This window comes from Labeo rohita, chromosome 3 (assembly GCF_022985175.1).
Source record: "Labeo rohita strain BAU-BD-2019 chromosome 3, IGBB_LRoh.1.0, whole genome shotgun sequence".
Classification (NCBI taxonomy): Eukaryota; Metazoa; Chordata; class Actinopteri; order Cypriniformes; family Cyprinidae; genus Labeo; species Labeo rohita.
In genome coordinates, this window is record NC_066871.1 from 15,506,535 (window position 1) to 15,521,439 (window position 14,905).

A 14,905-nucleotide genomic window follows, 5' to 3' on the forward strand; every position below is an offset into this window, starting at 1 on the left:
CCACCCCGAGAGCCCCTGTGCGTCTAGACCAGCTGTGATGGGTAGCGACAGGCGAACGACATCCGCGTTGGTCTCGAGCCTGCTCATCCCTCCCGAATCCTCTCATAGCCGTCCCTCTAAAGACACTTCCTGTTTGCTTTCATTATGGCATGTGCTAAAATTAACTTTATCCTTCCCTCTCCCCTTTCTCTCTCTTTCTCTCTCTCTCTCTCTGTCTCTCTCGTTCTTTCATCTCTGTGTCCACAGTGCCAGACTCTGCCAAGCCCAGCCCCACCCCTCCTCCCCCCACCAACCCCAGCACCGCCACCAACCCGTCCGTGCCCTCAGCCAGCAGCAGCACTGGTGGCAATGGCAAGCGCGCACCCTCCGGCAACCAACAGCAGCAGCCGGCAGCCCCTCGCTACCCGCCCCGAGAGGTGCCCCCTCGTTTCCGTCAACACGAACACAAGCAGCTACTGAAGCGGGGCCAACCTCTGCCCGCCGGAAGTACGGCTCTTGCGCAGCCAGTGTCCGCCAACCCTACGTCTCAGCCCTTCTCCTGCCAAACCCACCCAGGTCAGCCTCTCCTCCATGATGTACACAGAGCAGCCTGCTGAGTCAGGGTGCAGCCCAGAAAACACTTAACGCCCATAGTTGGTGAACTTGCGGTCTGTTTTGACGTTTTTTGTTATGTAATAATGCAGGAAGGTAGAAGAGCTGGTTGTGGCAGGGGGTGTTTGTACAGGCTATGAGCCTGTGCTCTTTCAGCACTAAGTTTGATACAATAATGTAAACCACCTTTCTTGTGTCAGTCTTTTTTTTTTGCTGGGGTTGGCAACCACTGACACGCATGATAAGAGCAAGAGAGAATAACATTCAAGTGACGATATTTATTATTCTGAAGTTTTATTAATTGGAAGTTATTACGAACACTTGATGATGGTTTAAAGTGAGTCAAGTCAAGTCAAATCTTATAAAAGTCTTATGTAGCATGATGCTACCAGTGTGCACGAATGGTTGCAAAACGTGTTTTCGGACGTGTAGTGTGGACTGAGAACTTTTTTTGAAGTGTGGTGGAAATGCCAATACGGACAAGAATCGTTGTCATTTTAAAATGACACTAATGTAAACGTAGCCTTACATTTATGGAGGTTGGGGCGCTCAAACACTATAGCCTTATATGTAAGCCACGTCTTTCGGCGTAAACGGTGTAAACTAGTGTTTTTTCCTAACGTCTTACCAGAGCCAATCACCAGCGCTTGAGTTAGGCACATCAAGCATGCCTGCATGCTTATTGGCTTACTAACGTTGATGAGATTAACCGCTTAGGTATGGAAATTTGGCACCGAAAGGCAAGACATTTTTCGATACTCAATGGTATCAAGGCAGTGCCTAAAAAGTATCAGACCTGATACCCAGCCCTAGTCTCAAGAACCATTCCAAGTGGCCTTTCGCCACTTGTTTTTGTGTATTTAAAAAAAAAAAAAAAAAAAAAAAACGTTAAACTTATTTCAACTTGAGCAGTACATTTTTAGAACATTGCGTCAAGATGCAGAGCACAACGGTCAAAGATGTGGGTCTCGTGCGTGTTTACATAGAAAAACAATGGAAAAGTAGCACATGGGGTGTGTGATATTGACTAAAAAAGATATCTTGATATTTTCTGAAATTTTATCGATTGTTGTGTTATTGTGCTGGTATCTTAAGGACTACCGTGGACAGCTGACTTTTGAATTTTTTAGATATTCTTCATATTCTTTGTGGTCAGTTCACAGCAGTGATAGAAATTAATCTATTCCAATAAGTTTAAATTTATTTATTTTTTTTATCTTTTCATGAGCATTTTTACATTTTATAAAGCTATTTTATTTCTAAAAGTGTGCATCATCATTTGAGTCAGATTCTTACATTTAACCAGTCAGTTAGACTAATAAAACCATTTGGGCTGTTTTCAAGCAAGTAAAATCAGTATGAAACAAAATTCATTTTTGCAATGCAGAGGAAAAACAGAAGCTGGATTTGAAGTGGCATTTAGATGTATTTACATACAGTTGGAATGCTTTAACGCATTTAATGCATTTTTAAATATAAAGTCCAAATAATTGTATTTTTTTACATTGTGTAGTTAACCAACTAGTTAGAATTCATTTGATGGAAAAACTAAGGATTTGATGTTCAGAAAAGCTACAGAATTTTCCCATTTTCCCCCCCTGGGGGATTTTACCCCACCTGGCTGGGGGCGCGTTACCCCACTGACTATGTATGAGGGGAAAAAAATTATTTTCATTCTGAAAATATAATTATATTTTTATTAAATAACACATACTCCTTATCTACTGGCCCTACTGTTCTCATATCATATATAACTGTGATGTTCTACGAAACAAAAGCTTTAAAACACTTTTTTTTTTCTTATTGCTGAAAATTAGAGTTTTCTCTCCGGTACTTCTACATCAGTCTTATCAGCGTAGTCCATAGTTACAATAAAAATTTATCTTCTCTTTATCTTGTGGATATTTTGATAAAAACGGTAGGGGTGCATTTTCCCCCACTCTACCCTATCACATCAGCTTGTGTGGCACAATGATGTGGTTCAGTAGGTAGTAAAATAGAAAAATAGAAATTTGTACTTTACACAGACAGGGTCTTGTTGAAATCTCCTGTTGACATTTAATCAGGGTTGTTTTGTTATGTAGTGTTGTTTGAGCTCATTCATTTGTGCATGTGCAGTAGATAGTTGTGGATGCTGTTTTTTTTTTTTCTTTTCGCTGTCTCTGTTTTGCAGGCGAAGAAAGCTAGATGGAGAGAAACGGTCTTGCTGAGTTGTGCTTTGCTGCTTCCTGTGTTTGGAGGCGTGTGGGTGTGCCAAGAGTGTTGTAGTTTGTACGTGGACTTGGCAACCTTTTGCTGTGTGTCTGTGGCTTCTCGATTGCAGTGGCAGAGCGAAAGAAGGAGTTCGAGAGGAAAAGGGAGAGATGGCAGACGATCAGCTCTGTGGGCAGGGGTGATTCACAGCTTACAGTAAATGTGCGTGATTCAGAAGGAGTCTCCTTTGATTGGCATGGCGCACAAATGGGCTGGCTCATGGACTGTTCTTCTCTCCTCCCAGAGCATTGATTGGCTCTTACTTGTGGTATGAAGGAATCATGTGTTCTTCTCAGCTTTGGAGTTCTAGTTAGTAGCAAGACCAAAGGCTTTTTCCAATTTCTAGCAAACTGTCTTCCTAGATTACTGTCTTCCCAGATGTTTTTAGGAGTCATAGGCACTCAATGAAGACTCTTCTTTGTAGCGAAGCAAAACCATATGGTCACAATCAGTGTAGTCTTATTCCAAATGAATGGCTCCTTTTTTAATAATGAAACTAAAAGTCCAGTTCCTGAGTGATTGACTCCTATGAGCCAGTTATTTTTAGTGAATCAAAATGATACAAAATGGTACTAGTGTAGTCCAATTTCTAAACGAGTGAATATTTTGAGTCAGTTCTTTTTATTGAATCAAACACTTACAACTTGCGTTGTACTTTTAGACTTAAATCATTATAGTTGCAGGTTGGTTGTTCAAATAGCATTGTGTAGTTAAAAATGCACAGTTTTGTAAGTAATATTTTATGAAAATAATTGAATAAAGTTACTACTTTTTAGACTGTAAAGTCATTAAAAAGTCTGTATATAAACTAGGGCTGTCACTAACGATTATGTTGGTAATGGAGTAATCTGTCAGTTATTCGGACGATTAATCGAGTGATCAATTATAATTACTTTTTGTGGTAATTCAAATAGACCAAAGTAAGTAATCATTGTTTTATTAAACAAAACTGTTAAAATACATAATGTATTATAAACAGTAGAGCTAATGTACATTACGCATTATAACAAATGACTGCAGAGGGTACTAAAGCCCTGACAATTGTTTTTACACTTTACAGCGTAATCTAATGCTAAATGTCCACTTAATCTGTAATATCTGGCCATTTCTTTACGACAGAAATGATGCAGGTACTGTAATTTCTTTAATAGGTGGACATCAAAATGTGTAAACTCAGAGTGAGGGTAGGAGATTTTATCTCTTTTATCTGAACAGTTAGCATATTGAGGAAGATATTGATGTATTCACCCATGTTTCCGTAGGTTTTTTAAATGATTTACCATGCAAATCTGATGAAATGGCAAACGTTGCATTCCAAAATGAACATTATAATAAACCCAAACTCACAGCAGTATGCAAAGATGGAGTTTAAGACTGTCCACGCATGTAAATAATAAAAGATTGCATGGAGCAGCATTTACGCATGTAAAGAATTAAAGCAAATATATTTATGTATTTAAATCGGAGCGTTTGTAAATTCATTTTTAAAAGGGCTTCTTATATCATTGCAGCCTTGGAAAACGGTCTAATAATGCATTTCATGGATTCTCCTCTGTAAAATGCGTCACTTTCGGTATTTTGCCGGTTACTCAACACGGGCAAAATACAGTCAAGGATTTTTTTTTTTTGTTTTAAACAAGTACTCAAATTAATTCAAGGAGTTGTGACAGCCCTAATATAAACACACCTTTTCACAAGAATTGTATACATTCGAATACATTTTTGTTTGTTTACTTTTTCTCATTATGTGGCAATGCAGTGGCATTGCTTTTTTTCCCCAAAATTATTCTTCTTTAAGCTGATAATGAAGCTGTTAATGAAGTGGAAATGTTCAGCGTAATGATAACTGGAACAGGAATCTTTAAAATCCTTGTGATTCTCACCCCTAAGGGTTAGGGAGCTATAATAATAGCGTAGATTAGCAAGCATTATTATTTATGATGCCTTATTAATGTTAAGACAACACTTGCATGTATGGCAGTTCCAGAATGCGTTGTGATGGTTTTTAAAAATCTACACACTTGCATTTAATTTCATGCTTCTCTTTCTCTGTCCTGCTTTTGGGTATGTTTTGAGCCGGCACGTGCATTGAGCTGTGGTTCCGCTGAATGTTACTTAACGCACATTGGAAGCCCAATGAGTAATAAGAGCTCCCAGCTTTCTATGTGAGTGTGTGTTTTTACAGGAAGCCACTGGAATGCAGCCGAATGGCCCACAGCTCTGCTTTAAGCCAGCGGCGGCGGCAGCAGCAGCAGCAGCACCACAGAGGCTGTATTCATTTAGCTTGTCTCTTTTGCTCCCCCCGCCTTTCCTACAGTCGTCACATGGATATCTAATGTAAAACAGCCCAAGGGACTGAAACACTTTGCCTCCTATCTGCAGAACCTGTAGGAGACAGTGTTTTTTTTTTTTTTTTTTTACTTTTCGGTGGCCTGATGCCCCATTTCCACGTGTATGTATGTATATATCAGATTTCAACTTAAAGGGTTAGTTCACTGAAAAATTAAAATTCTGTAATTCTGTAATCTGTAATTGTACTTTCATGAAATGAAATGTAATTTCAAGGGCATGAATATTGCATGAAATTGATCAAAAGTGATAGTAAAAACATTTTGAAATTCATAATGTTAGTTTTTTGTTTTCCACAAAAGCTTTTGGCAGCAAATAGGAAATGTTTAATGTTTCTTGAGCACCAAGTCATCATTTTAGAGTAGTTCTTAGAAGATAATATTGTAAAAACCATAAAAGCCAAAAAATTAGAACGTTTCAAGCCATGCAAGTACATGTTCTGCCAACTTGAAAGGTGAATGACTGAAATCTTCTCTTTATCAAAATTGGAAATTTCAGTAGCATAATTCAAATCAATATAAGGTGCTTTGTAACATCAGATCACACAAAAAACTGCACTTTTGGTGTTGGTTCAGCTAATATGCATGTGCACTCTAAATGTAAACAAACTGTAAGACAGGAATATTGTCATATTGAGTGTTGTGATTTCTTTCATTCATAAATGTAGCAGTGAAGTGTCTCAGCGTTATAGTCTCTCATCACATCATTTCTGTCCTTGTGGTACGATTCATCAGACAGCAGTTTGCGTCAACGGCATTTACGGTGTCTTTCACTCCAGGACAGCGCTCAGTATGCTGGATTGGAGTATTAGAGGATTTAGGGGGTGTCCTTTTAAACAAATAGTCTGAGCGTATCCGAATACAGCGAGCGGTGCAGTAGCGTTTGTTGATGCTAGAGGCACATAAAGTACACGCTTCACCTTTAAGGTCTAGTGTATTTGTTTGTGCGTGTTGTTTTAAGGTTTACATTGCTCGGTGTGGCCAGCTGCTCTGTTGAGTGCATTACAGCTTACAGGCCTGCTGTTGCAGGGGAATTATCAGCTCATTATGGGCCTGTTTGCCTCAGTGAGTCCTGTGTTCTCTTCCCCTGAGCTGCCAAACAGACCTGAGTGCTGGCACTGGTCCCGGCCACAAAAACTTTCGCTCTTTCTCTTTTCCTGTCACACCCACTCACACTTATATGCATCCTATCAACGCCAACTCTGTTGTGACCAGGAAGTAAAGTTGACTGGGCTGAGAGGGCCCAGGGAATAATAATGAGGACTTCCCTAAGTACAATTGCATGAAACCTCACGCCCTCACTTTCCTAAAGTAAGAGCTGAAAAATAACTCTGGCAAACTAGTTTCAGTTTCTTTCGTTTACAAAGAACACACTTAAAGGCATTGAGATCAAGAAAATAGGATTTGTCAGCAAACTATAACAACTTGCTTTATTTATGCTTTTTTTGGGGCCTGGTCTTGATTAGTTGTTGAGTTCTTGTTGTCATGCCATAGTTCTGCTGTCATCTGTTGTAGTCGCCCCCTGCTGTCCAGTGCTGGTGGTTGCCCAGTGTCTGCCTGTTTCTGATGTCACATCCTGCCGTGAATGAGCGGGAGCGTGGTGTAGTACATCAGGGCTGATGGTTGTTGCATAAGACCCTCATGTATACTGGCCCCTCCCCACATTCTCCCACCAAGTGTTTTTGCAACTGACAAACGGCAATGTCAGCAAAGCCCCCTGTTTTTGCCCCACGTTACCACCGCTGTTCATTTGTACATTAATGCATATACAAACGCAGGCAGCATATGGTGCGTTTCTCTTGGACCTAGTTTATGCTAGCATTCATACAGGATACAGTTTTTTTTTTAGCTGAAATAGCGAGGTGGGTTGCAGTGGTAAGAAATAGAAAGCAGGGATCGAGAGATATGAGGTGTGAACTAGTGAAATGCTCATAATTAAAGGTCCCCCATTGTTATTTTTAAATCTTGTAAGAAATATACAGTTCAAAGTTGAGCCAAAAAAGAAAGAGACACAGATCTTTGAATTAAGAGTGTATAAAAAAGCTTTTGTTCATTGAAATTCAGCTGAAATAAATATTATATAAATGTAAATGAAATGATAATTAGAAATATTGCCTGAAAGCCTCTAAATAACTGAAATTATAAGTACTAAATTTATTAACTGATGTAAAAATCACTTTTAAACTTTGAAAACAAAGAAAAATGTAAAAACCAAAATTAAATGGAAAAATGCAACAAAAGTTTCTGAAAATCAACTAAATTAAAATAAAACTAGGCTGGACGATTAATCGAAAAATTCATGACCTCTAACTGACATAATTTGTAAACAAAAGCTCGCAACGCGTGCTTTTTTTTTTTTTTTAAAGAAAAATTTAAAAAACAAAACTACGAAAAATGGAAAAAATGCATCAAACGTTTCTAAAAAATTAACCAAATTAAAGTAAAACTGGGCTGAATGATTAATCGAAAAGTAATTGAAACCGAAATTCACAACCTCTAACGGCATAATTTTTTCATGTCAGTTATTTTGTTTTTGTTTTTTTAAATCCTGTTAATACTTTCCCACTAAAAACATACTAATAGTTGGCGCTATACGGACATGTATGACCACTGCGCTCGCATCTTTTGCAGCGCCTTGCACGCGAGTTGTGCATTTAAGATGCTGTGTCAAGTTAACAGATTTTAAACTTTTACGCATAGCACCACACATCAGTGTCCGTTTCAAAACAGTGGACCAATCAAACACAACAGAGGCGGGGCAAGCATTGCAAGCGTTTGTTTACGGTAGAAGGTTGGCATGGCAAATTGTGTATTTGACATTAACATAGCATTCTGCACTGCGCTTTTTTAAACCGTTCCTGAGTGCTGCGTCTCGTGTTTAGATGCAAAGAGTATATTACTTGTGTATAGTCAGATTCAAATCTATAACTATGAGGGCAAAAAAATGAAATAATGTTCATTAATCGTAATCAAGGTAAAACATTCAGTTAATGGAGATATTGATTTTAGTTCATATTGTCGAGCCCTAATAAAACTGGAAAATACGAAAATATAAGCAAATTTAAAATATAGATTACACAGAAAATTTAATAATAGTGCAGATGCCATTTTTAGTATGACATGAATAAAGTAGTTTTAGGTCATTTTATTACTGGGTGAATTATTATTTCACAAATACACTCTGTGTTCAACTGAATGTAACGTTAGCACAGTTAATACACCGCAATATACAGATCTGTGCCTCTTTCACTTCAGGCTCAACTTTTCTCACAAGATTTAAAAATAACAATGGGAGACCTCTAATCAGTTTTAAAGGATATTCTTCAGTGTTGCCAAATGTTCTGCCATTTTAGATAGAAATCTGAGTAGAGTTGGTGCCGCTGTGTCTTTGGATGTTTGTAATGCTCAATATTAACTGGACAGAAATTGGTCCTGTGTTTGTCTAGACTAATTTGTCTCCAACAAGGGATGGTCAACTCCTTCATGCTGTCTGTACAGTACTCTGAGTCTTAGTAAGAGCTACTAGAGAAAGACCCAAACAAAACCAACCAATAATTGTTTTGGGAGTGAAAGCCAAAGCCAGAATTTACATTTACTTGTTTGGAGTTTTCATAAAAGGGTCATTTGCAGGCAATGGAATAATCAATAATGAGGCTTTGATTACATCATTGCATATTTGGCTGGAAAAAGCTGGCTTTGAGCTGGAGTATAATAAGAGTCTGTTCTCTTTGGACTTTGGTGTATTGTGTGTATGGGAGGCGCTGGGATCATTTGTAAACAATGCCTTCCTTGATGCCAAGAGTTAGTACGCTTTTGTAAGTGTTCATCTTGTTTTCGGTGTTTCTCTCTCACTTCAGTACTGGAGCTATCCCTTCTTTCCTCCCAGCATGCATGCTTTCCGGTCGTCTTTCTCTCTCCTCTGCATCATTAAAGCGTGGGCAGACTCTGCGCAGATATTTAGCCCTTGGCCACCTGCCTACCTCCATGTGAGCCTCATTTTGTGTGTTTATCCTGTTTCCCATTCAGCTATTGAAGTGTTGTTTTCCTCTAAACTTGGGGCCGCACCTCCGGTATGCAGAGCTACAACTTCACACACCCACTGTACTTTTAATATTATGAGAAAACTGTGTTTAAAATCAGCCAGTATGACAGGGAGCTGTGTGTGTGTTTCTGTGTATGCACAGTCCTTGCAGTGCAACCTATGCTCTGAGGCTGGCTTGCTTTTGTGCATCTATTCAGCTCGCTCTATTGTGAGCAGCGGTGCTAATTGCAGCCTGAATGGTCTCGGCTAAATGTTTTGTGACAGTTTGAAAGCATGAAAGAGAAGAGGGGCACACAAGAAAAGGAATCCCTCTTTTTTTTGTTTTGTTTTGTTTTTCCTCCCTCCTAATGGCACAACGGAATGCTCTTGGCTTTAACCTTCAACTCCCATGCAACCCCATTTCCCCTCCCTCACGAGAGAGTCTCCTCTCCGAATCAGGAATAGAGGTAGATATAAATAAAGCCCGGGCGAGGGAACAGAGATCGGATCCTGGCGAAGCCGTGTGGGACGAACGGGGCGGTCGCTCGCGTACTGAGCTGCAGCTCCTTGGCAGCATTTCAAATATGAGCCTCAGAAGCCTCGCGAGCAGCAGACATATTGTAACAGGGATGGCCAGCGCTCTGCACGCAGCCTAGCGCTTCTCTCAGGATGGTCGGGCGACATCTCTCTTCAGGTACTTTTCCACTTCTCTGCGACCCCACCCCCTCCAAGCTCATAGTACAATCCTCCACGCGCTGATAACTGGCTTTTCCTTTGCTTTGCTCTCTACTCTACTGCTGCTGTTTAATCTGGAAGCGTAGCGTTCGTATAACTGCAAAGAAAACGCGAATCCCTAAAGCTATTGCATTGCATGTTAGAGATTAATGCAGGGCAGAGGTTTGCTGCGCTCATCTGATAAGCTTTCTTCAGCGAGACATTGTAAGATGTTGACGGCAGCTCTAAGCTTTTTTGGCTTCGGTTCAGATTTGATAAAATGGCGTCCTTTACTACGCAGTGACTCTACAGAAGGACAGCGTTTGTGTTGGAAACACACTATCCTCTCTTTCATAGACTCCCTCCTTTTTTTCTTTAGTTGAAAGTGCTTTTTCTGCGTGGTTGGTGACAGAAAGCCTGGTGTGCACAAGCACTGCCGCTTTGCTCAGATCTGACACAGACTGAGCCGTGCCTGCGCATGTAAAGCCACACAAAAACAACAACAACAGAGTTGAGTGAGTGCCAGGAGGTTGGGCAGCGTTGCCAACTAATTAACACAACAGGATCCTGGTATCCATATGTGGGATTTGCGCTGCTTTCGATGTTGTTATCAATGTGTCATATTTAGAATGAACATATTTCTTTGAAAGCAAAGTCTGCGGTTGTAATCTGTCAGTCCAGCAGAGGGAGATGGTTGTGGTTGGGAGAAGCAAGGCTTTGCGGTGACAGCAGTAAAAAAATAATGACTCCAGGCTAGCATGTACATGCTAACCAATACATGCAGTCGTAGGTGCTATACTTTTTTAATTATGTAAGTCATGGCCATAGCTGCCATGTTGATGTAAAGCACTTTAATTTCTCTTAAAGCAAGCCAAGAAAAAAAATGTTTTGATCGATCTAGCCTAAAACTTTTTGTGTAATCTAATTAAAGTCTCTTGCAATATTTCTAGCTGCATTATACAGATGATGTATTTTGTCGTGTATAAAAACGAAATAGTTTTGGGTGATTATCTGAATGAATGAAATGAATATAGTTTACATGCACAGTATTTCAATAATTTCTCTTTCTGTTTCTTGTTTCTCTTTCTTCCTATAGAGCTGCCCCCACAGAGTGGCCTGGCAGCCCAGTATGAGAATATATCCCCCAATCGCAGTGCCACTACAGCCTCTACCAACAGCTGCAGCGGCTGGGATCCACTGATTATTGACGAGCGCGATACGGAGGCGTGGCCTTCCATTTCATGCAAAGAAAGCCACGCCCCTGCAGGATGCCCCTTGGACACTGAAAGTATCAGTGACATCAGCAGCATGAGCATGGCCACAGGAGCTGGCCAGCAAGGCCATTTCTCCGCCAATCACCCCAGCAAAGCCAATGCCAGCCACTCAGGAGGTCTACTCTCTAGTCAGGGTGGGGCCAGCAGAGGCTGGGGCTCTGGCCCATCTCCTGCGAGTGGAGGAGAAGGGAAGAATGAAGTCTCCAGCACATCAGTGGGAGCCAGGGGTTGGGGCTCCTCTAACTTTAACTTGAACTTAAACCCCAACGCCAACCCCTCTGCCTGGCCAGTTCTGGGACATGAAGGGACCGGCATGGGTGGCGGCAGCTCTGGAGGAAGCAACCCTCCTCCTAATCTCTGTAGCCCACCGGGCTCTCTGCCCAGTCAGGGCCCTAGCAGCAGTGGCAGTATAGGTGGTGCCAATGGAAATTCTGCAGGTAATGGTGGCAGTGGCAATGGCAGCACCGCATGGGGTAGCATTGTGCCCGGTGACTCCTCAGAGCCACACTCCACCCCATCCACGAATGTGTCTTTCAGCTCCGAACCTCAGAACCTTAACACTGATGGACCAAATCACACTAAGCAAGAGCCCAGAAGCCCTGGCCACAGCCTGCCTAACTGGGGGGTTGGGCCTGCAGGCATGGGCTCATTTGTGCAAAATCCAGGAGGAGCCTCGCAGGTCAATGGGGATGAAGAACCTGTTTGGGGTAATGGAGATGCCAAGTCTGGTGGTGGCTCAAAAGACTCCGGTTGGGACTCAGGGAGCAGCTGGGGTCAAGGAGGGGCCTCAGGCACTTCTGGCTGGGGACAAGCTGCCTCAACTGGAGACTGGGGTAAGCATTCCAACAGTGAGGCCAAAGGATGGGATTCTTCAGCCTCTCCAACCCAAGAGCAGCAGCTCAGTTCTTGGGGCCGTGGGGCCAATGCCCCAGCCAGCGAGGGCAGCAGTGACAGCATGGAATGCAATCCTCGCAGGAGGGTCCACTCATCAAGAGACGAGGCTCCCCCTATTCTGCCTGCCCAGGATATGGACCCTCGAGTTCTGTGCAACACAGGCTGGGGACAAACACCAGTGCGTCAGCACACCGCTTGGGAGACCGAAGAAGCTGCACGCTCCAACTCTAAGAATGACATTGGAACTGAAGCCTGGGGCTCATCCTCAAATGCAGCCAATGTAGGACCAACACCAACTTCTGGCAGTGCCAACCCAAACCATGGCACTACATCCAGACCTGACTCTGGGGGCAAGAATGAGGGCTCCTGCCCCAGTACTGGAGCTGCACCTGGATGGGGCACAACCATGCCATCAGCCCAGGCTAGCTCTGGTTGGGCAGATCCTCCCAGCAACAAAAAACCTTCTAGTGGTCCTGGAAGTTGGGGCAGTACCCCAGCTGGAGGTCCAGGTGGCAACCTGCAGAAAAGTGGTCAGACTTGGGGTTCAGAGGAGAAGTCTCCTACCTGGGAAGACAGTCACGCTAAAGCCAAACCACAGGGCTGGACTGAGGTGCCTAAACCTTCTCACGGATGGGGCAATGGACCTAGTGGAGAAAGCGGGTCTGGAGGAGAATGGGGCGAACCTGGAGATGGAAAGAAAAATGGTCCCTCCAGCTCTACCTGGGAGGGAGAGGGTACCGGCTGGACTGAAGGCTCAAGAGGATGGGGAAAGCCTGCCCCGGCTGTAGGAGGAAACTGGGGAGATGCACAACACTCCAGTGTGCCATCACAAGGATGGAATAACAAGCCCCAGGAGGGCACTAGTGGCAATAGTGGCAGTGAGCGCATGGGTTCTTGGGGAGGTCCTAACTCTGTAAAGCAGAGTAGCTCTGGATGGGGAGGAGGAAATGGTGGAGGTGTTAAACCTGACCATGCTGGAGAGCCCACTGGATGGGAGGAGCCCTCTCCACACTCCATCCGACGCAAGATGGAGATCGATGATGGTACCTCAGCTTGGGGTGACCCAAGCAGTTACAAGAAGACAGTCAATCTCTGGGACAGGAATAACCCTGTCATCCAAGGCAAACCAGGACCTGGCAATGCCAACAATGTACCCAACAACCATCATCATCATAATCCCCACCATAACCAGCCTCCCGTGCAGACCCACAGCCATGGAGGGCCAAATTCAAACAATAATCACATTTCCCCTGATAACGCTGGCCCACATCAAACAGGGCCACCTCACAACAGAACAACCCTCATGAATCCAGGTAAGAAACAAGATTTTTTTACTTTGACGTCATTGACCTTTACCTGGTTAAAGTGTATCATTCTACTTTTGTTTGATCATTTTGGGATACAAAACTGACAGATAATGCAAAGAGAACATGCTAGCAGAACAAATAGAAATGTTCACGTAAATCAGTCAACAGAATAGTGTTTACATTCTGTCTACGAGTGTAGTTCAGCATAGTGTTTAAACCAGGAGGAAGTGTGTAATTAGAGTTGGGTCGCCATCTGTGGGGAGTATCACTAGGCCTCAGCAGGATTCTTGGAACAAAACTGACGCCCTCTGCTGTTTGTGTGTAGCTTTGCACTCGCTCTGCCAAAGCTGTATTTAACATGGCACCCTCAGATCTCCCTTGTGCCAAGAACTGAACAGACAATTAATATTGCACCTTAATATTCCATTTTAAGATAGAGGAGCCTACAAAGTGACATTTGTTTTTAGAAAAACAAAAAGTTTTAATTAAAATGTCTCAGAATTAATACATTTGTATTCTTATGTTAACTCTTTAATTCAACTTTGTACTCCATTTGTTATGCTAAAAATAAAATTTGTAGAGGGGATGCAAAATGTAAAACTAAGAATGCATGTTGCCAGCCTCAAGAGCATTTAGTATATGGCTTATTATGCAGTAAACCTAAATGCACACTTGTCCTGAGTTTTGCCTGTATTTCTTTGCAGGATGGGGCGAGATGACAAATGTCCATTCAAAACCTGAGCCCTCATGGGGAGAGCCAGCCGCCCCTGCAGCAAGTGTAGACAATGGCACTTCAGCATGGGGTAAACCCCCAGGTGGCTGTGGCGGCTGGGGTGATAATGGCGCTGAGGTCTATGGTCGAGGCAGCGGACCTCCTGGATCTGCCCCCTGCAAACCTGGTTAGTTTTATGAACGTACATTTTTAGTTGCTGTATATGATTTTATGTGATTTTTAAAATAATCACGTCCAGTTATTGTGTTAGAGATCAATGTTGGTCAGGTGGTATTTACCAGAGCTTTGAAATGTGTAACAACAGGGCCCCCTGTTGATGTAAAAATTGCACTACAGGATAATGCATGTTTTGGTATTTCAGTAAGGACAAGTTACATCTATTGTTTGTAAACATAACCAGTTTCAAATGATAATCTGTGATTCTACTATGAACACTTTCAATAATGTGTGTTTTTGTTCCTCTAGCCCCCAAATCTATGCAAGATGGCTGGGGTGGTGGAGAGGACATGGGCCTGTCTGCAGGGCAGTGGGAGCAGGATGAGGGTGACATGTGGAATAGCACTGCATCTCAAGAGAGCAACTCTTCCTGCAACTCCTGGGGCAACCCACCCAAAAAGGGCCCACCAAAGGTAAAAAAAAAAAAAAAGCTACTTAAGTTTAATCGCATTATTGTTCCTATGCATCTGCTTGCATATGAGATTCTGCATCTTCCTCACATGTGTTTTTGATTGGGACTCATTCAGGAGATGCGTAATAACATCCTAAGTGTA

The 14,905-nt window shown here is 42.4% G+C and overlaps 1 protein-coding gene across 4 annotated transcripts in view; it reads left to right on the forward strand.

Moving 5' to 3' along the window:
• The window catches only part of tnrc6c1 (trinucleotide repeat containing adaptor 6C1), a 66,414-nt gene that overhangs the window by 34,566 nt on the left and 16,943 nt on the right, over nt 1-14,905 (forward strand). For 2 of the 4 annotated variants that reach the window (XM_051101203.1, XM_051101207.1), the window contains exons 4-7: nt 247-555; nt 11,024-13,408; nt 14,107-14,301; nt 14,601-14,764. In XM_051101203.1, the coding sequence (XP_050957160.1) occupies nt 247-555; nt 11,024-13,408; nt 14,107-14,301; nt 14,601-14,764 (3,053 nt within the window). Of the gene's footprint in view, nt 1-246; nt 556-9,717; nt 9,908-11,023; nt 13,409-14,106; nt 14,302-14,600; nt 14,765-14,905 lie in introns of those variants that run through there. The other 2 variants (XM_051101225.1, XM_051101216.1) reach the window with 2 other exon arrangements.